The 21,192-nt window shown below is 42.5% G+C and overlaps 2 protein-coding genes and 1 long non-coding RNA gene across 5 annotated transcripts in view; 1 reads left to right on the plus strand and 2 right to left on the minus strand.

Moving 5' to 3' along the window:
- Positions 1 to 8,493, plus strand: part of CFAP119 (cilia and flagella associated protein 119) — a 52,013-nt gene extending 43,520 nt beyond the window's left edge. Inside the window, exon 4 of the transcript XR_015057579.1 lies at positions 8,464 to 8,493. The gene's annotated coding sequence lies outside the window, so the exon portion shown is untranslated. The remainder of the gene's footprint in view (positions 1 to 8,463) is intronic.
- Positions 2,675 to 9,180, minus strand: LOC147028470 (uncharacterized). Its single transcript, XR_015057580.1, has 4 exons — positions 3,771 to 9,180; positions 3,519 to 3,677; positions 3,265 to 3,322; positions 2,675 to 2,968 (listed from the first exon to the last, which is right to left on the minus strand). It is a non-coding gene; the product is annotated as an uncharacterized LOC147028470 (long non-coding RNA).
- A 239-nt stretch (positions 9,181 to 9,419) lies between these two features.
- Positions 9,420 to 18,900, minus strand: PSPH (phosphoserine phosphatase). Of its 3 annotated transcripts, none has more exons than XM_085878889.1 (6): positions 18,697 to 18,900; positions 12,854 to 12,997; positions 12,571 to 12,702; positions 11,805 to 11,950; positions 11,563 to 11,711; positions 9,420 to 11,241 (listed from the first exon to the last, which is right to left on the minus strand). In XM_085878889.1, the coding sequence occupies exons 2-6, from the start codon at positions 12,985 to 12,987 to the stop codon at positions 11,134 to 11,136; spliced, it is 669 nt and encodes a 222-aa protein (XP_085735015.1). In that variant the 5' UTR covers positions 12,988 to 12,997; positions 18,697 to 18,900; the 3' UTR covers positions 9,420 to 11,133. The 3 variants fall into 3 exon arrangements, with proteins under 3 accessions (XP_085735015.1, XP_085735013.1, XP_085735014.1); XM_085878887.1 differs by lacking the exon at positions 18,697 to 18,900 and adding an exon at positions 18,568 to 18,686; XM_085878888.1 differs by lacking the exon at positions 18,697 to 18,900 and adding an exon at positions 15,097 to 15,234.
- Positions 18,901 to 21,192: the final 2,292 nt, after the last annotated feature.

Consider the following 21,192-nt stretch of genomic DNA (forward strand, 5'->3'; position numbering starts at 1 on the left):
GGGTGTAAGCGATTCAAGGATAATAAGGGATGAGGAAGGAGTTGAAGAAGAGAGGGAAGAGGAGGAAAAGGAGAAGAGAGAGAAGGAGGAGGGGGAGAAGAAAGAGAAGGAGGAAAAAGAGAAGAGAGAGAAGGAGGAGAGGGAGAAGAGAGAGAGAGAGAGAAGAGAGAGGGAGGAAAGAGAGAAGAGAGAGAGGGAGGAGAGGGAGAAGAGAGAGAGGGAGGAAAGGGAGAAGAGAGAGAAGAGAGAGAGGGAGGAAAGAGAGAAGAGAGAGAGAGGGAGGAGAGGGAGGAAAGAGAGAGAATGAATAAATATCAAAATACAGAAACCAGTGAGATTAAAAAAAGATTAGGGGTATTAAAGAAAATAACTCAACCCACCGATAGAGGAGGAAAACAAAGAATTGACAAGTCTATTTGCAATACTTTCGACAAGACTATTGACATCGACAAGATATGGATTTTAATTCAAGTTTTTCATTTTTTTTTTTCTTAAATAAATGGAGGAGAGAGTGAAGGCATTTCTAAGGATTCTTTATGTTTTAAAAATTAAGATTCAAATGTGCATGTTGGAAATTAAAAATGTTTTTGCACTCTGCAGGAATTTTTCTCATATATAAATGAATTATTGTCTCAAATGTAAAAAGAAAACTAATACTAAAAATATTTCATATATTAAAAGTAAAAATAACAGGGTTATACAAAAAGGTATATGTTCGGTGTGTGGTTCAAAAAAAATCAATTTATCTCCAAACACAAACTAGGAGGAGATATACAAAAGTTTTTATCAGGAAGTAAATTTACAACTGCTGGAATACCAGGGGAATTACATCTACCAGGGTATTCTTCTGTGGTCCAGGCACAAACTTGGATAAAAGATTAGATGAGGCAGACAATCCTAAATCATGGAGCAAACCCATCAATAGAGTTGATGAAGTGTGCATGAGACACGATATTGATTATGGGAATACCACAACGTTGGAAGAAAAGCATGAAGCCGATAGAGAAATGTTGTATAATTTGTCTCTGATACAAAATCCAACCTTGAGAGAAAAAGTTGATAGGTTCATCGTGAAGAAGATGATCAGTGCTAAATTGAAACTTGGACTTGGAAATTCAAAAAACTTGTAAGCTCTAATGATGTCATTAAGATTGAAGAGCAATTAGCTGATGAATTACATAAACCAATATTCACAAAGTTTCAGAGAAGGAAAGTTTATTCCAAGGAAGTAGATTATATCTGGTCTGCTGATTTGATTGAACTCAATAATGGTAAGGGGTACAAGTATGCTTTAATCGTTATTGATTTGAGGAGTAGATACGCATGGGTTGTACCATTAAAAAACAAAACAGGTAATACTCTTATGTTAGCCTTTCAACAGATATTTAATAAAAGTAAGAGAAAACCTAAAAAATTGTGGACTGATGAGGGTAGAGAGTTTTATAACAAGACATTTATGAATTTTCTAAAAAATAACAGTATTACATTATACAGTACCTTTAATGAAGGGAAGGCAGTTGTTGTTGAACGTTTTAATCGTACCTTAAAAGAGAGACTATATAAAAAATTCACACAACTCGGTTCACAACAATGGTCATCTTTTATTCAGGATATTGTGGATAAGTATAATGACACGGTTCACACGTCAACAAATATGAAACCATCAGAAACATTTACAAAATTAAAATATGAAAAAGAGATTAATGTCAGAAAACCTAAGTTCAAAGTTGGTGATATCGTAAGAATATATAGGTGGAAATCTCATTTTGAAAAGGGTTATACTAAACGATGGACGAACTAACTTTTTTTAAATTGTTGATGTAATAGATACGGTTCCTTGGACTTATAAGATATATGATTTGGAAGGGGAAGAGATTTTAGGTTCATTTTATTCACAGGAATTGCAAAAGACAAAGATAAATTGAAATTTTTTGACTCCGCCCCTTTTTGACTCCGCCCACACAAAACCCACCCACATAAACCCCACCCCACACAAGCTCCACACAAACCCCACCCCACACAAACCCCACCACACACAAACCCCGCACAAGCTCCACACAAAAACCCCACCCCACACAAGCTCCACACACTCAAATCCCACACAAGCTCCACCCATATTCATCATATTCACATAATTAGTGATTAGTTAATTAGTTCCCCACACACAACATGTTTATTTAATTAAAAAATTATCCACCCATCCACACAAGCTCCACCCATCCACCCATCCACCCATCTCTCCACCCATCCATTGATCCACACAAGCCTCATCCACATTCACCCCTCCCACATAAGCCCCACCAAAGCCCCGCCCACATAAACCCTGCCCACATAAACCCTGCCCACATAAACCCCTCCCACACAAGCTCCACCCACATAAACCCTGCCCACACAAACCTCACCAAAGCCCACCCACATAAACACCACCGAAGCCCCGCCCACACAAGCCCCACCCACATAAACGCCCTCCCACAAGCCTCGCCCACACACACCCCGCCCACACAAGCCCCACCCACATAAACCCCACCCACACAAGCCCCACCGAAGCCCCGCCCACATAAACCCCACCCACACAAGCCCCGCCCACACACGCCCCCATAAACCCCACCCACACAAGCCCCTCCCACACAAGCCCCACCCCCCTCCTCCCCCCCGTGCGCCTCCACCTTTGACCCACCACCTCCCTCATCCCACCCCCACCCTTCCCCACACACACATGGGGAGGGGAGGGGTGGGATGAGGGGGTGATGGGTCGTTGGGGGAGCGCACCTACCCCCCCCCACCCACCCTCCCTCCCTCTCCTTCATGTCTTGATTCTTTTTTTGAAATTCAAAATCAAGTAATTGTAAACAAAACAAATATAATTAATCAAAATTGAAAATATTAAATATTCATTTGCGAGAATGTATAATCTTTCCCAGCAATCTTCTTCAGATGTCTTGTGATTTCAAAACTCAGACACCATATTCTGTTTTGAAACAAAAAGTGGATAATAATTAGGTTTTATAAAGATAATTACATGGTAGTATGAGTAAGCCTGGTGTTGGTTCTAAGTTCAAGCCTCGTTGACCACTGAATTAACGCACCAGGAGGCCGACTCAGCCCGTCATCCTTCCCAAGGCCAATAAAATGAATTCCAGTGTACTGGCAAAACCGCGTCCAAACTAATGATGCAACCAACATAAGGCGACATTCCAAAGAGAGAGTGATATTGATAAAAGAATAAATAAACAAATAACTAAATAATAATTCAGAAACATTTACCTCCAGAAAATCATGTGTTGTACCAGATTGCTTCAACAGCTTATGTTGTGTGATCGAGCTGAAAAAAAAAAAAATAATGAGTCAAGGGTATAGATGGAGAGACAGACAGAGAGAGAGGTAGGTAGAAAGACAGACAGAGGGAGATACAAAGAGACAGACAGGGAGAGATAGAGAGAGAGACAAACAGAAAGGGAAAGAGACACACACACGCACGCACGCACGCACGCACGCACACACACACACACGTGTCTCACCATTGGTTTAATTCATTCGAGATCAGAGGCCGTGATAAGACTTCGTACCAGTCATTATAAATGTTTTTCAATTCTCTTCTAAAATCATTGACCTCTTCAATAAGAGCATTCATTTGATGCACCTCATCGTGATATGTAAACTCCACTTCTTCCAAGGACCTGCCAGGAAAAAATATATATTTTCGCATTATAACGATTTAATATATAATCAATTGCTTCATCGTTCAAAGAGGAAACCATACACAAACTTACCAACTTTGTAGTGAGCTGTTATCTTCATCGGAAGAGAGCGAGTCCATGTCTCAGTTTTTTTTTACCATTGGTACAAGATGACAAAAAGATCAGAGGCCGTGATAAGACGTCGTGTCAGTCATTAAAAATGTTTTTCAATTCTCTTCTAAGATGATTGACCTCTTCAATAAGAGCATTAATTTCATGCACCTCGTCGTGATATGTAAACTGCTCTTCTTCCAAGGACCTGCCAAGAAAAAAAAAATATCAGAATTATCACGATTTAATTTATAATCAATTGCTTCATCGTTCAAAGAGGAACCCATACACAAGCTTACCAACTTTGTGTTGAGCTGTTTTGTTCGCAGAAGAAAGATCGCTCATGTCTCAGTTGTAAAAATGAAAATCCCGTCTGGCAGAAACTTTGTCTGGCGAATCACTTATAAGGCAACGATGAGGAGATTGCTTAATCATTGGGTGTGGCCACAGGAAATGACGCTTCGGGCGAGACAGCTTGGAAAATAACTGGGCGATATATTCTCAAATTGTATGAATCATTTTTAAAACATACTTAAAATGCCCTAAAATGATTTTGATTAAACTTATGTTTAAAAGCCTGTTCGTGTTCTGAGATAAAATATAAACACGAGGCCTTGTCTCACAGAATAGTTCCTATTTTTTCACAGCATGACTGTCCAAAAACACTTCCTCATTTTCACAGCACGACCGTGTCAAAAAAACACTTCCTCATTTTCATGGCACGAACTGAAAACATTTGAAACAAAACTTTTTTATGGCGTGGTTTATGCACAAAAATGATTTGCAACTCAGGCGGTGGCCAGATGAGATCATTAAGAGAAGTTTATCATTTCGTAATGGCACAAAAGGGGTATCTTAAAAAATATAAAGATTCAAATGTTTTGTTTTTCAATATTTTAGATGGGGATTATTGTGCAAAGAAAATTAAACTATTGAAGGAATTTGAGAATGAACAAATGTTTATAGGTTCAATGAGTGAGCTAAACAATATGCATCGGTTATTTGATAAAGAGTGTCCCGAGGCTTAGACGTTTCAGATATTTCTTTAGAATCACCTTTAACAAATCACATTACGACTTTACTACTTGAACAAATCTTTATCTTGTTGCATAGGTTATTTGAATAGAGAGCCCCTTGGTTAAAAGGGGAGACAAATAAATATACCTTGGGCTAAAAAGGGGATTTATTTTTTAGGGAAAAAAAAGGAAAAATTTCATCGCTGAAAATCCCCCATTCATTTACATGGGGAAAAGTGAGCCAGAATCAGTATTCTTACCCTACTCTTGGACTTCCGTCCTCCCGCACAGGTAACGACAGCGCCACACCCCATGATCCAGTGAATCCATGACTCCCCAGGCCCGACCCAGACGTTTGTTGACCTCTGGCTCACAGCCAGCATAAACATGAATATAACTGCCAAGGTAAGTGAGCCTTTCCGTGACTTCAACATCCTTGCCACAAACAGGATAGTAGCATCCAAGATGTCATTGAAAGCCTGGATCTTAGTTTTGATCCAGGAAACCCGTAATCCGAGCGGCTCAGAATCCTCATTCAGCACCGCGAGGGTCCCCCAAAAGGATATCTAGAGTCTCCGGAAAGATGACTGCATCATCTGCGAAATCAGTCAGAGATCTTGAAATTTCCAAACGATGCACCGCAACTTGATCTCTCATACATCATCCCCAACATCCAGTCCATACAAGTGCTGAAACGTGTAGGGGGCAGTACACACCCCTGACAAACTCCAGTAACAACTGGAAATAAGTCAGAGATGGTATCACATCTCACAGCACTCTCAGTACCAGAGTATCATTCAGACATAACATTGATCAGTTTTGGTGGCACTCCACGAAGACCAAGAATCCTCCAGAAGGCACCCCGATTCACTGAATCAAACGCTTTGCAGAGAGGGACAACAAGGCCCCTCTTCCAGTCAGTTGAGGTGATGCCTGTGTTCCAGGCAGAGCACAGAACTGCATGCAATGACACGAGTGCAGCATTTCCACCAGCCTTGAGAAGTTCAGCATGGATGCCACAGATCCCAGAAGCTTTACCGCCATTTCAACTGGTTCACCACATTCTGTGTTTCCACAAACGAAGGTAGACCACACAAATGAAGGTGGACCACAGGAGGGCCAGCAATCGGGACAGTAACACCTCTGACATCCAACTCGACAGCTGGTGGATCAGCCTGGTACAGCCGCTCAAAGTAACTGGCCCAGTGAGCCTTCACTTCAGACTCCTCTGTCAAGAGCCCACAACCCTCTGCTCCAACTGCAGTACACCGAGGGAAGGGCTTTGGAGGAACGAAATACGTGAATTCCCCTGTAAACAAGACGAGAATCACTTGAGCACAGGTGATGCTCTACCCCCTCACAGATTCCTCGCACATAGGCCTCCTTGTCCACCCTCAGTGCACTACAGTTTTACGCCTCAGCTCCCTGAACAGCTCAGCTCTGCCATTCAGCCTGGCCCTGCGACTCTGGTCAATGGTATCCAGTGTCCCTTGAGAGACAAAATTCTTCTTCGCCCTGCGGTGAGTTCCAAGATATCCACCGGTAACATCAAGGACGGTGGTCTTGAAGGCACTCCACAACTCTTCAGGATCCCCCAAAGCACCCTGACCCCCAAAATCTCCACTCAACCTGTTTGCAAACTCCTCAGCTCCCCTCTCATCCTCGAGCTTGCCAACATCAGCCAAGGCTTGGATGGTATCATTCTCCCGGATTTAAGCTGCAACTTCAGAGTTGCTACAACAAGCCTGTGGTCAGTCTTGAGGAACTGAGCACTCCGGTAGAAAAAGAGTATCTTGCCTGGGGCACTGATCAACCACAGGCTCGAGCGTGGAATAGAATGTGTCCTTCACGTTGAAGTCACTCATCTCAGTCGGAGCATATACATATACTACATATATCAATGTAGTCAGCTTATGGGACACAGCTACAGCAACTCCTTGGGCATGGTAACCATCAGAGTGACCAGACCAATAGTAGATGTAACCACCCACCGTGATCTCGCCACAAACCGGTCTCCGAACCTCAGAGAGTGCTGCAATACCGATGTCCAAATGTTTGAGCTCAGATGATAACAGAGACAGGCGATCATCCTCTTTTAAGGACAGTATATTCCCAGCACCCACCCGAAAGGAAGGCCTCAGGTTAACCCAAGCAGACCGCTGTCTGATGGACGACACCTTAGCACCACCCCGACACACACTACCACAATCTGACCTGGGAAGGTTACCCCATGGTTTCCCTCCTATCATCAAAGATTTGGGGTCCCGAAGGCTTTGCCCCAATCCCGTCATCCGGTGAGCTGCCCTGCTAAGGGCAGCTGCATAGTGCATAGGACGTACTCCCACGGAGTGAGTTTTCAGATTTTTTTTGTGCTTTTCGTATGTTTTGTGGAACGAAGTTTAGGGTGGCCAGAGTGCAAATCCTGCCACCAACCTTATAAAAAGTAACCCAACTGCAGGAGGACGTCTGCAGACACAGTTGGGCACTAGATATGGATGGCCGTTGACTCACAAGGAGCTCCTCCACCCTTTGAAAGGTTTTGTTTTTAATCCTGCTGGGTGTCCATATCATATACCCTCCTTTCCAAGAATCTTGGTGGGGGAGACGGTTTAATCGCCGACAACCCGACCATGAAACATGTTGGTACAGGTTTACATGGTATCTGTCGCATGTTACAGATCTAATCTGACCTGACAGGTAAGGTCTGACCTGACCTGTGGGCTACATGGGCCAAGAAGACCCTTTATTGTGGATCACCAGTGTGGAGAGGCCAAATAAGCCAGGGTAAATACCGGTTGCTGAAAGACCCTGCAGTCACCGAAGACACTTGTTGTGCCGAGACTCAGGACTCTGATAGACAACGTTGGTAAGGGGTAAGAGACTTCATAGACTCTTTAGAAAAAAAGAAAAGACCCTCCTGGTGCATCCACACTCTCCCAACCACACCTTTTGAAATTGCATCCAAATTTAGTGCTGTTTGGAAATGTGCTTATTGGATGAGTGAGTACTCAGTAGCTTTAGTGGATCGACACTTGACTAGTGTTGCATACTGGTTGATTTCGTTACACATGAGGGATTCCAGACTAGGGTGGAGAGTTGTCTTGCAATATAAGTGGTCATTCCCAGCATTGCTCCCTCTTCTGTGAGCAGACTCAGAGTCTGAAGGAGGAAGATGGGGTAGTGTTGTGGAAATGACTCCTTGGGGTTAATAGATGCTTAAGTGTATCTAGTTAATTCTTATTACGTGTTTTAGATAAGCGTAAAGTAATGAAATGAGATCTCAGATATGCATCGCCATTACATTTAGAAAGGCATTGTGAACCTTCCCTCATGTCTGTTCAGATCACCATTTGACCCCATTTATTTAATGTTTCTATTCTCTGTTAAGCCTGGTGTTGGCTTAATGGTTAAGGTGGCTGGCTTAAAATCTTAAGGTCTTGAGTTTGAGTCCCTGTCGGGCCATTGAAATAACACCAGGTGGGTTGACTCAGCCTGTCATCCTTCCGAGGTCGGCAACATGAGTACCAGCTTATTGATAACAGGGGCACTGCATCAGCGGCACAGCCACACTTCCAAAAAAATGATGCAACGAGTAGCCACAGGCTGCATACGAAACAACATCCTCTGTTATCTGTCTAAATAAATGTTCTTCTTTAAAGTGCTCGCTGGGCCTTGCTTTGGTGGGAGAACGAGATGAGCGCCATCAACGACGGTTGATTGAACTGAGAGAGCTCGAGGTGCTGTCGTTATGGCCGAGTCACCCCACTCACCAAGCCGATCGAAGACCAATGTCAAGTAAGAGGGGAGGGGCATGGGCCTCATCAAAAACACACATGCCCAAAATGCTAAAAAGGCAATTTCACCGCGAAAAAGTGGAGTTTGCCTTGTTCCTGGCACTGCTCACTGTGCCAAAAGCCTGTTGGAGAAAACGGTTGCATCACACCCTGCTAAACGAGCCACGTCTTTCTCACTCTCCTCAACCAGCGGCATGGGACAATCGTGCAGCTCCCTCTGGGACTGGAATCTTGCCACGCTCTGCCTGACAATCTTTGTCTTTGTTATACCTCTATGTTCATCTCCTGTGGTGTGTGTCTGATCGGCACAGATTAAGTTATAATCATTAAGGAATCCCGTTTGTTTGTTGGCATTGTGGGTGTGTATTGTAGTGGTTAAGGGGTTATTTTATCGTTGGCTGTATCATTTACTTTTGTGCATTGCTTCCTTCTTGTTTCCTCCCCCATGCCATTTGCGAGTTAATAAATATACCTGGTCTCAGAGTGAATGCCACTTGTCCTGGTTGCTTCGTTTGATGATTTAGGCTGGTTGCAGTCATTGGGGTGCGGTTCAAACCACTTTAGACTGTGACACATGACCTCACGGTTTGCTTATCCAAATTGATAAGAAGCACAGGCGTCTATCACCATAGCAGCCGGTTAATTATGCAGCCCTACGAGCAGTGTAACTTGGCAAATAGGCCTGGGAACTTATTCGGGGCCATAAACTTAGCTTGTGGTTGCGGTTGCTTTGTCATGACCCAAACCGGGCAATCGGAACGGACCCATGGCTGCAACAATATAATGGCATTTTAGGCTGAATGATGTGCTGCAGACATTGCCATGGATAGTGAAAGATTTAATAATGACTCATCAAAAGCCAAGATTTTATAAAGCAATGCATACACAAAAGCACATCATGAGAAGTTGCAAGTAATTACATTTAAAGGTTTCAAGTAACAATAAGCACTCTTGTTTAAAAAAAAAAAACTTCTAGAGTTTAACACTTTCTTCAGTTATAACTCTCTCACAGCTATCTATTCAAACAATCATTATAATTACTGGTAAAATGCTTTGTTCCAAACAGATAATTCTCATACATCATATCAAAGATGTTTTGGATTTTAGCAACGATCAGATTCTCACTGACAGTTAATGTGCTTTGCATCAATTATACATTTCTTAAACTCTGTTATGAACTCTAAAATAAAGTGTTTATTTCACTGTGATGTGTGCCATTGAAATTTGAATGGAATAGCACACAAGTTTACCCCATAAACGAACCCAGAGCGAGCGTTAGTACAATTCAGTAACTCTAATCAACATTCCCACAATGAGAACGGTAAGACGATTCCTGTTCTCTCATTGAACAGTGATTTTTGACATGTAAACATTGTTAATGATCAAGTTAATAAGAACATAATCTAAATTGCAACAATTTGAATTTAAATTAAACAACAAAAACATTTGCTCAACAACAAAAAAGATCAATTCCACATTAGATCAAATTTTCATTTGAAAGCTGCAATCTGTAATTTGTAGTTTTGCTCAGAAATTGTATGATACCATCAAGGTATTGCCTGCTGTAATTGGGGGGAGGATTGGATTCGAACTCAGAGGTGGCTCAGAAGGGAGTGCACAAACCTCTACACTATCCTACCAGCCCTAAAAATAGTCAAGGATGGAAGCTTGTAAATTGCATTCCCACGATGCAAAAAAAAAAAAAAAAAAAACATAAAATAACTTTTAAAATAAGAATTAATGGTTTCAATTAAATTCAGCTTTCATACGTTTAACATTTGGTTTTAAAAAGGTTTTTTTTAATGAAAACTGTTGCAATGTAGAACTTGTGGGGTCGTCGGTTAAATTTGAGCAATGAAACAGTTTAAGGCATCATTATGCAACCTAAATACATTTCAAAAGCAGTTAAACAATTTTAAAAGAAGAAATAACTTGTCTTTGCACAACCCCATGAAACTATTCAAGCAAAAATTAATGTAACTTTGCAAAAGCAAAAACAATTTTTGTTAACAAGCACAATCATTGACCGAGAAATAATGGATGAAATAAGCAGGACGTTGATCAAAGCATACTAACCACCGTGGGAGACGAAGAGAAGCTGACGTTTTGGGAGTTTACTCTTTTGCGCTGACGAACATTAACGACCAAAACCTTAGTTTCTCATTCCCACAGCGGTTAGCATACCTCAATCAACATCCTGTTGATTTCATCCATCATTCTGCCTGCCTCCAATGCGGATGGACACGAACCTTCACCAGCAAAACTAGTTCTTCATTCGACCGAATAAATATTCTCCAGACATTTCACCTTCTGAGGGCCAGTCACTTTCAGGTTCATTCAGCAATGGCATCAAAAACTCATTTCAAAATGCACCAATCAAATCAAGGGACTCATTGTGAACAAAACTTTGGGCTAAATCTGTCAGCTATTGGCATTTGGAGAGTTAAATTAGAATCGAGAACTCGGGAGACAAAGGTATGCGTTCTATAACTGCCTTGCTCTTCCATGGATGTGGATGTGGCATCAAGGAGAATATTATGGCTGAAGCTCCTGAAGGATTTCTGAGAAGCTGGTCACAAACCATTTGGACTTCTCTTTTACCTGTGCCCTGATCACATTGCCACCAAACCCCACGAAGGCATCCTGCAAGAGGCATGCAGAGAAACCGTAAACACTCTTGGCACTTTGAAAAAAGTTGAAGGATAAATAGGAAAAATAAATTAGGAAGTATTAAAGGGATGAAGATATGCACCAGCACTACACATTGAACAAGACGAAACATTTAATGCAGAGCCTCAATGGGGTATATACAGTAGATTAAAGTATATCTGAAAATGAACCATCTATATTAAAGAAGATCTGTGTAAAGACATTCACTGACACAGCGCTATTGTAATAGCCTATCCCCATCCCTTCCATAATGGGTCAGGTAAATGAGATGAAGTAGCTTGAAAACAAGCTTACGGCAGGTGGACAGGCCTCGAGATCGGTGAATCCATCTCCAATCATGATGACCGTGTGAAACTCCCTGGTTTCCTTGAGCCGCCAGATTACCTTCCCCTTTCCACCTGAATCAGAGGTCAACTGGCTTTTGTCAAACCCTATGTATTCTCCTGGACACACAGACATCGATTCATGATCAGTATCAAGGTACACCTGAACATTAACACTTTTATTTAAGTATCAGCGATCTCCCCGAAGCATACCATCTTTGCCAAACAAAAGGCGATTGGAGTAGACGTTCTCGAGGGGAATTCCCAGCTCCAAGGCCACAGGGTCCACCAGTTGGTTGAAACCTCCAGAGATGAGGAATACCTGGACTCCCCGAAGCTGGAGGAAACTCACCAAATCTCTGATGAACAGATGTGAAAGCACCAAAAAAAAAAATCTCTCAATGTGAAAGGTTGGCATTGTAATGTTTTTCCAAACAAAATTTCCTTAGAAGAGAAGATTTTATGTAAACAGCAGAAGAGCATTGCATGTGGAAAGTCCTTGCTAACTTTGCAAAGTGCAACGTCATCTCACTTGGCTCAAGTTGTGTTCACACAAAAAGGCTAGTCCGGAATAAATCCGAAGGTTCAAGAGCCGAGGCCTGTGTGAACGCACATCAGTTAATCTCAGATACGGAAGAGTTAATCCATCCGGGACCATGGATTCAAATGACTCGTACAGAGCAGGTCTGTGTTAACATAACCATAACACTTGGTCAGGGGAAAAGGATGGGACTCGCTCTTAAAGGGCAAGGTCTGCGGTACGCCATCTTGCGATGACGACGGTAACGACCGGTATTAACTTTTCAGAAGTATCAAATATCTTCATGTGAATGCCAAAAACGAATACAGATCAAAATTCTTAGGAATTAGTAATGCTGAATTACTGTGGATTATCTGGGTGAACACAGCTTTAATCTTCCACTGCTTAGTTACGCTCTTTCATGATCAAAAGTACTGCACAAGACCGCACATTACGTACCGTATGCCAGGCGTGAGTTGAATAGGTTGTCTGGCAACTTGCTCTACTAGCTGCTGATTGGGTCTAATCAGGTTCAGCCGATTGTTGAGGGCTTCACAGAAAGACATGGTTCCACCCATAGTCTTCCTTGTCCTGGTGTGTCCACAGACGAGGTGATTATATGATTGTAAGTTCAATACAATGTTTAATGACAATCAAGAGGACGAGGTAAGATGCGAGAAGCATCACTGTTGCTAAAGAACTCATGACAATAAGATGGTGTTACAAGATATACCGTACTTACAATACAGCAACCGCCTCACTCACACCGCACAACTTGGCAAGTTCATTGATTCCTTCAGTGGTGATAACTGTGCTGTCCACATCAAAGCACACGGCATCCGCATTCCTCACCAGAGCCTTGACCTCTTCACACATAGTAATGGTGCTGCTTGGAAAGAGATTTGTTAACACAACAAGATTCTAAAACATTAAAAAAAAATTTTAATAGTGCTGGCAGGATAGCCCTGAGGTAGCATTCCCACATTCCAACTGTCAAGTGCTTTTGATTGCAAACCCCCTATAAATTTTCACCTTGGTGTTTCACAGGCCAAGTGTTGCATCCGTTTGTGCAGAGGCTGTTGGGTAGATCGTTAAGCCAGAGGACCTGTCTGCCAGCATTTGACGGACATCAAAGATCTCACGGTATCTTTCCCAAAGAGTAGCGATTGTTTGCAATACCAAATTCCTGCCTTGAGCAAGGGTGCTGACTATCAGCAGTGCAGCCACCCCGAAGCAATGATGAAACCGCTTGGCTGCATTCATAATCAAATCCCAGTCCAATAAACGATTCTATTCCTACAGTAACCACATGACTGAAGATGTAGTGAGAATATATCGTTATGAATTTACCACTCGTAATAAACAACGGTAAACTGAAGAGTAGCAATCCAAATAAAAAGCGGTTTTACCAAGGTTGATACATTATTGCAAAACAATTGCTGCGGTTGCCAAATTTGAATAACTTCACCGTTCATCTCAGGTTCACACGGGGTCGTGGACATAGTTTGTGTGCACACAATGATTGTTACAACATGTACAATGTGGTCGTAAGAGAACTACATACAAGACATTTCAAAATTGTCTGCAATCGATGCCCATCTGACCACAGCTGTTAGACGACCCAGAGTTGCCTGGCGCTACTCCCATCACCACCTACACTAGTACTACCACAATAACAGCCTGAAACACACAAACAAACAGAGGGGTGAAAACATAACCTCCTTCACCTTCGGTGGCAGAGGTAATTATTATCGCCTTATGGGTTCAGCTGGGGAACATGTTGTATTGGGGCCAATCTTCAGAACAGAATGGCCAGACCTGATGGACATGATTTTGGCACAAATTTGTAATTTGTTCAGGATACCGGGGATATCTCACCTACTCTGAAGTAAGCACCGTGGCATCTTTAACGTCCATCTAATGCTAGCAGACGGGACACCCAGCTTAATGTTCATCCCAGGGACGGAGCACCTTGTGATGCAACACCCTGCCTTCAAAGGACCAATCCGAAGGTTTGTAGTCTGTTCAGGAATCAAACACAGGTTAGACAGCTCAAAGGTAACTGGTTTGGTAAACAAGGCCTCTGTACCATCGGACAAGTGAGCTGGCTCCCTGGACTCAAATGACCATGAAGTGTGAATAAAGCTCGGCTTGAACAGTTCCACTCGACATGATTATCACCGCCACTGAAGGTGGACAGAGGTTATGTTTTCACCAGAGTCTGTCTGTCTGTCTGTCTGTGAGCAGGATATCTCAAAAAGTTATTGACAGATTCCGATAAAACTTGGTGGACAGGTTGGGCATGTCACAAAGATTAAATTATGAGATTTTGGTGAAGATCTGGATACGAGAATTAATGAAATAATTCTTCACCATTGAGAGAGGACCAAAACCGATATGGAGCACGATATTTCAAAAAGTTATGGAAGGACTCGGCCAAAACTTGGTGTACAGGTTGGAGAGGTAAAGAACAAGCTGATTGGATTTTGGTTCAGGTTCAGATGCAGATCCAGCCTATCAGTGGGATGCAAAATGTAAACTGTTTTGTGTGGCGGAGGTAGGCGGAGGAGTGCCATTTGAGTTACCCTTGTATTCCTCTCTCTTGGAGAAAAAAAAACTCTCATTAGGAAAACAGCGGTTTTAAAAGCTCAAAGCCAGACCTGGTGGCATAATGGTTAGAGTGTCCGCTCCGAGTCTGTGAGGTCTGTGGTTAAAAGCCCAACCGAGTCAGATCAAAAACTTTAAAATGGTACGTGCTGATTTCTTCCTTAACGTTCAGCCTTTAAAACTACAGAGCATGGGCAAACAACCGTTATTATAGTTGGCAATACCAGCACAGGCTTTGATGGACTGAATGGCCTCCTCCTGCATTGAAGTTCCTTGTAAGGGAATATATATTATATTATATTCATATTTAAGGTGCCATGACAACAGAAGGGGGGTTTGATTGATTATATTAGCAGGAATATAATATATCTCACAAACCAAATACAGAAGCTGGATAAAGCGATCTTCATCCACGATGCACATGATATATTCGATTATCGAAGCAAACCACAGGGTCAGCCAGTGAAAGGTGTCCAACACTCTGAACACTTCTTTTGTCTTATAGCAGAAAGTTCGTCACTCAATCTGCCCCGCCCAGCCACGCTCTGCCCCGCTCAGCCACGCTCTGCCACGCTCTGCCACGCTCAGCCACGCTCTGCCCCGCCCAGCCACGCTCTGCCCCGCCCAGCCACGCTCAGCCACGCTCTGCCCCGCCCAGCCACGCTCTGCCCCGCCCAGCCACGCTCTGCCCCGCCCAGCCCAGTCACGCTCTGCCCCGCTCAGCCACGCTCTGCCACGCTCTGCCACGCCCAGCCACGCTCTGCCCCGCCCAGCCACGCTCTGCCCCGCCCAGCCACGCTCTGCCCCACCCAGCCCAGCCACGCTCTGCCCCGCTCAGCCACGCTCTGCCACGCTCTGCCCCGCTCTGCCCCGCTCTGCCCCGCTCAGCTCCTCGTGCGAGAGTGGAAATTTCCCAAAGTGCGCCACATTCGTACTCAGTCACATCAGCTTGGAGATACGCACCTCTCACTACATGTGGATTATACATTTACAGTATTCTGATTCTGATGTGCCATACGCTGTTAGAGCGTTGGTGCTGCCAAAGTAGTTTCTTGCCAAGGGTAACACTGGGTGGTTTGCCATTGCCTTCCCAGCAGCAGGGCAGGAATTTAGAATTTATTCATGGTGGTGGCGATAGCTCGCCTCGTCTCCGTGAAGGGTACACGGTGGGGTCTTCAACGTCCACCAATTGATGCCGACAAGACAGGACACCAGTTTAACGTCCATCTGAGGGATGGTACATACATTTTATATTGAAGGCCAGGCTAGACAGCTCACAGGCGAGTGTGTATTATACATCTCAGCTATCCTGCGAGCTCATCATAAATCGACACCAACATCGGAACATCCACCACTCGAAAACACCGATAAGCACATGAGCGTCGGATCGACATAAAAAGAATCCAGATGAGATGACCGAAATCAAATTGTATAAACGATACCACATGAATAAGGCTAAAATAAATAACCCACGCCTGCATTTTACAGAAGTATCACTGACACACACATTTTAACATCGATGTGGATCGGTGACTTGCATAACAATGCAATGTATATAACTACCAGTAGATAGCATAGCAATACACTGTGTATAACTACTGGTAGATTGCATAATACACTGTATACAACTACCGGTAGATTGCATAGCAATACACTGTGTATAACTACCGGTAGATTGCATAATACACTGTATAACTACCAGTAGATTGCATAATACACTGTATAACTTCCTGCAGATTGCACAATACACTGTGTATAACTACCAGTAGATTGCATAACAATACACTGTGTATAACTACTGGCAAATTACATAAAACACTGTGTATAACTACCGGTAGATTGCATAATACACTGTATAACTTCCTGCAGATTGCACAATACACTGTGTATAACTACTGGTAGATTGCATAATACACTGTATATAACTACCGGTAGATTGCATAGCAATACACTGTGTATAACTACCGGTAGATTGCATAATACACTGTATAACTACCGGTAGATTGCATAACAATACACTGTGTATAACTACTGGCAAATTACATAAAACACTGTGTATAACTACCGGTAGATTGCATAATACACTGTATAACTTCCTGCAGATTGCACAATACACTGTGTATAACTACTGGTAGATTGCATAATACACTGTATATAACTACCGGTAGATTGCATAGCAATACACTGTGTATAACTACCGGTAGATTGCATAATACACTGTATAACTACCGGTAGATTGCATAATACACTGTATAACTTCCTGCAGATTGCACAATACACTGTGTATAACTACCGGTAGATTGCATAACAATACACTGTGTATAACTACTGGCAAATTACATAAAACACTGTGTATAACTACCGGTAGATTGCATAATACACTGTATAACTTCCTGCAGATTGCACAATACACTGTGTATAACTACCGCAAGATTGCATAACAATACACTGTGTATAATAACTACTGGCAGATTGCATAACAATACATAACACTGTATAACTACCGGTAGATTGCATAGCAATACACTGTGTATAACTACCGGTAGATTGCATAACAATACATAACACTGTGTATAACTACAGGTAGATTGCATAACAATACACTGTGTACAACTACCGGCAGATTGCATAACAATACATAACACTGTGTATAACTACAGGTAGATTGCATAACAATACACTATGTATAACTACCGGTAGATTGCATAACAATACATAACACTGTGTATAACTACAGGTAGATTGCATAACAATACACTGTGTATAACTACCGGTAGATTGCATAACAATACATAACACTGTGTATAACTACAGGTAGATTGCATAACAATACACTGTGTACAACTACCGGCAGATTGCACAATACACTGTGTATAACTACCGGTAGATTGCATAACAATACACTGTATAACTACTGGCAGATTGCATAACAATACATAACACTGTGTATAACTACCGGCAGATTGCATAACAATACACTGTGTATAACTACCGATAGATTGTATAACAATACACTGTGTATAACTACCGGTAGATTGCAAAACAATACATAACACTGTGTATAACTACAGGTAGATTGCATAACAATACACTGTGTATAACTACCGGTAGATTGCATAACAATACATAACACTGTGTATAACTACAGGTAGCTTGTATAACAATACACTGTGTATAACTACCGGCAGATTGCACAATACACTATGTATAACTACCGGTAGATTGCATAACAATACACTGTATAACTACTGGCAGATTGCATAACAATACATAACACTGTGTATAACTACAGGTAGATTGCATAACAATACACTGTGTATAACTACCGGCAGATTGCACAATACACTGTGTATAACTACCGGTAGATTGCATAACAATACACTGTATAACTACTGGCAGATTGCATAACAATACATAACACTGTGTATAACTACCGGCAGATTGCATAACAATACACTGTGTATAACTACCGGCAGATTGTATAACAATACACTGTGTATAACTACCGGCAGATTGTATAACAATACACTGTTTATAACTACCGGCAGATTGTATAACAATACACTGTATAACTACCGGCAGATTGTATAACAATACATAACACTGTATAACTACCGGCAGATTGTATAACAATACATAACACTGTATAACTACCGGCAGATTGTATAACAATACACTGTTTATAACTACCGGCAGATTGTATAACAATACACTGTTTATAACTACCGGCAGATTGTATAACAATACACTGTTTATAACTACCGGCAGATTGTATAACAATCCACTTTCATTTCATTATTCCCCTTCAAAAAGCTGTTCTGCTGATCCAATGGGATAAAATATACTTACTGCATGCAGAAGTCCGATGTAAGACCCCAGAACCCCCCAAAACCCCCACGAACCCCCAACATTTCCCTCCACTTTCCTCCATTTCCCACTATTTATAGTTCAGCCTCAGACCCTGCACGCCATTCTCACCAGATGCAAAAGCAAAGCGACGATCTTTGTAATGAACAGAGTAACCTTTTAATGGATACACGTATGCGGTGCACGCAATTGCGTCCAAGGAGCTCCGGGTCCAGAATATAAAATGATTGAACCTTTAAAACTGCTCCAGTGTACTGGCTTCATTCATCGGGATGTTCGTTACATCAGCTAAACGAGTGGGCCAATCATTGAGCAACTTTTATATCACGTGGGCGTGACAACGCCACAGTTTCCGTATCCTCGTCTCTGATTGGTCTGAGTGTTACTAGGGGGTATATATCGACGTCCGTCGATTGGTTACGATGTTACTAGGGTTACGAAGGCAGCTCGACTCTGGATCGTGACGAAACTTAAATGCCCTTTTGTTTTTCTCTTTCTTGGCACATTTTACCATCCCAGCTGTTATTATCTCAATGTTATCCCTCCCCAATCCCCATCCTCCTTCTCGATTGTCCAGGAGCACACTCGCACACTCAATTCAAAGTGATTTCCGCTCCCTTCGACAACAGCGTAAGGCCAAAAAAAAAAAATGTTGCATTGGCGTAACGGGTCACTGAAAAATAGGGTAGGTCGGTCTGGATCTTTAATTTTTTTTTTTTTTTTTTTTTTTTTCCCTAATAAATCCCTCTCAAAATCTCCCCCGGCTCGAGTACCACCCTTTTTGTCGGCGGGTTCTGTCCGAAACACTTCCGGGTTTTTGCGATCGCAATCAACAAGATACTTGAAAACGATAGCAAAACAACAAAAATAGCAATAAAATAGGGTCGGCAAAAATTTTTCGATAGCAAAAAAACAAAAAAAAAACGTAGGGTCGGCGGAATTTTTAGGGTCGGGCGGGTTACGCCAATGCAACATTTTTTTTTTTTGGCCTAATACTCCCCCAGCCACCCCTACCCCTTCCCTCCCAACCCGACTCCCCCATCCCAGGGGCAATCCTGGTTATACGCGGCCCTGATCTTATCCACTTCTCTCAATATTTACTCCGTCAATGTACACGACTACCGGACTTGAATGATTCTTCACCATTTTGAGAGATGGGAGCCGAAAACGATATATAACATCGTGTTTCAAAAAGTTGTGTATTGATGATGACAAAACGAGGTGGACGAGTCGGGAAGGTGACAAGAACGAGCCGATTCGGTTTCGGTTTCGGGTCCCGACCGCAGATCAAGGCTCCATCAGTGGCGGACACAACGCAAACCGTTCATCCCGATGGACGTGCGTGCCCTCTCTCTCTCTACCGAGCGATGTTCTCGTTGTTTGTTACTTGCGAAATCGGTGATTTAACCAAGTTTATTGGGTTCGGGCCACAGCGTGTCACTTTCCGGTCATCACCGCACCCTTCGCCCAATAATTATAACAGGGGTAGCGGGGGAGCCGTTCGAGGTTAGAGTCTCTGCCTCGCTCTTCTTCCGAACACTATTGGTGTGCGACTGCCAGAACGCGCTTCTCCTTCTCCTTCTTCTTTGAAAGCCGGATCCGGGGCGACTGCCGTCCTTCGAGTAGATTGGTCAATCAATTTTGTTATTGCGTCCGTGTTTATCGCCTGCGGGTCACAACTTCCAACAGGTCTTCATAACACTTCACCACATGGTAGAGTTTGGCATAAGCAAGAAACCTATTGTTTTTGAGGTCAAAAGGTCAACATAGGCCAAAGGTCAACAACTTTGTCAAATTTCTAAAATCCTCAATTTTCAACCCATTGGCTTGAAATTTGAAGAGGAGTTGCAATATCAGGCCACTGAATTGAACCACCAATTATTTTTGAGGTCAACATAGACCATAAGGTCAACATAGGCCCAAGGTCAACAACTAAGGTAGAATTTCTAAAATCCTCAATTTTCATCCAATTGACTTGAAATTTGAAGAGGATTTATATTTCAGGTCACTGAATGAAACCAACCAAATTATTTTTGAGATCAACATCGACCAAAATGTCAACATAGGCCAAAGGTCAACAACTTTGTCACATTTCTAAAATCCTCAATTTTCATCCAATTGTCTTGAAATTTGAAGAGGATTTATAATATATTTCAGATCACCGAATTAAACCAACGAATTATTTTTGAGGTCAACATCGACCAAAAGGTCAACATAGGCCCAAGTTCAACAACTTTAAACCACCACCTCTTATCATCTCCCATCCAAATCTACCCCCGTTAATCCACTCCTAACCCATCTCCTTTAAATTCCCTACTTTCCTTCCTGAAAGTCCCTGTAATGTCCATCTTGTGTACCGTACCCCAAGTTCCCCATCCCATCCCTCTCCCTTCCACAGATCTCCGAATGTCTCTGTTCCCCACTGTTTTGTCCTTCCCACTCCCGCCCCTCTTGTCTCATGCCCCCCTTGCTGTGCGTTGTGTGTTAGCTCCCATACGAGCCTCGCCAAGGTATACAAAAAAAAAAAAAACTTAGGTGACATTTCTAAAATCATCCATTTTCATCCAATTCACTTGAAATTTGAAGAGGATTTGCATATCGGGTCAC

This window comes from Eptatretus burgeri, chromosome 4 (genome assembly GCF_056783735.1).
Source record: "Eptatretus burgeri isolate ZD-2024b chromosome 4, Ebu_testis_v1, whole genome shotgun sequence".
NCBI lineage: Eukaryota > Metazoa > Chordata > Myxini > Myxiniformes > Myxinidae > Eptatretus > Eptatretus burgeri.

Excerpts from the sequence above, each read along its gene's own strand:
- PSPH (XM_085878887.1), bottom strand. The coding sequence starts at position 18,629 with ATGTTGGGGGTTCGTGGGGGTTTTGGGGGGTTCTGGGGTCTTACATCG. Across the intron at positions 12,998-18,567 it reads ACATCGGACTTCTGCATGCA|CACCATTACTATGTGTGAAG; the intron begins GTAAGTATATTT and ends CTTTCCAAGCAG. Across the intron at positions 12,703-12,853 it reads AGTGAGGCGGTTGCTGTATT|GACAAGGAAGACTATGGGTG; the intron begins GTAAGTACGGTA and ends TGGACACACCAG.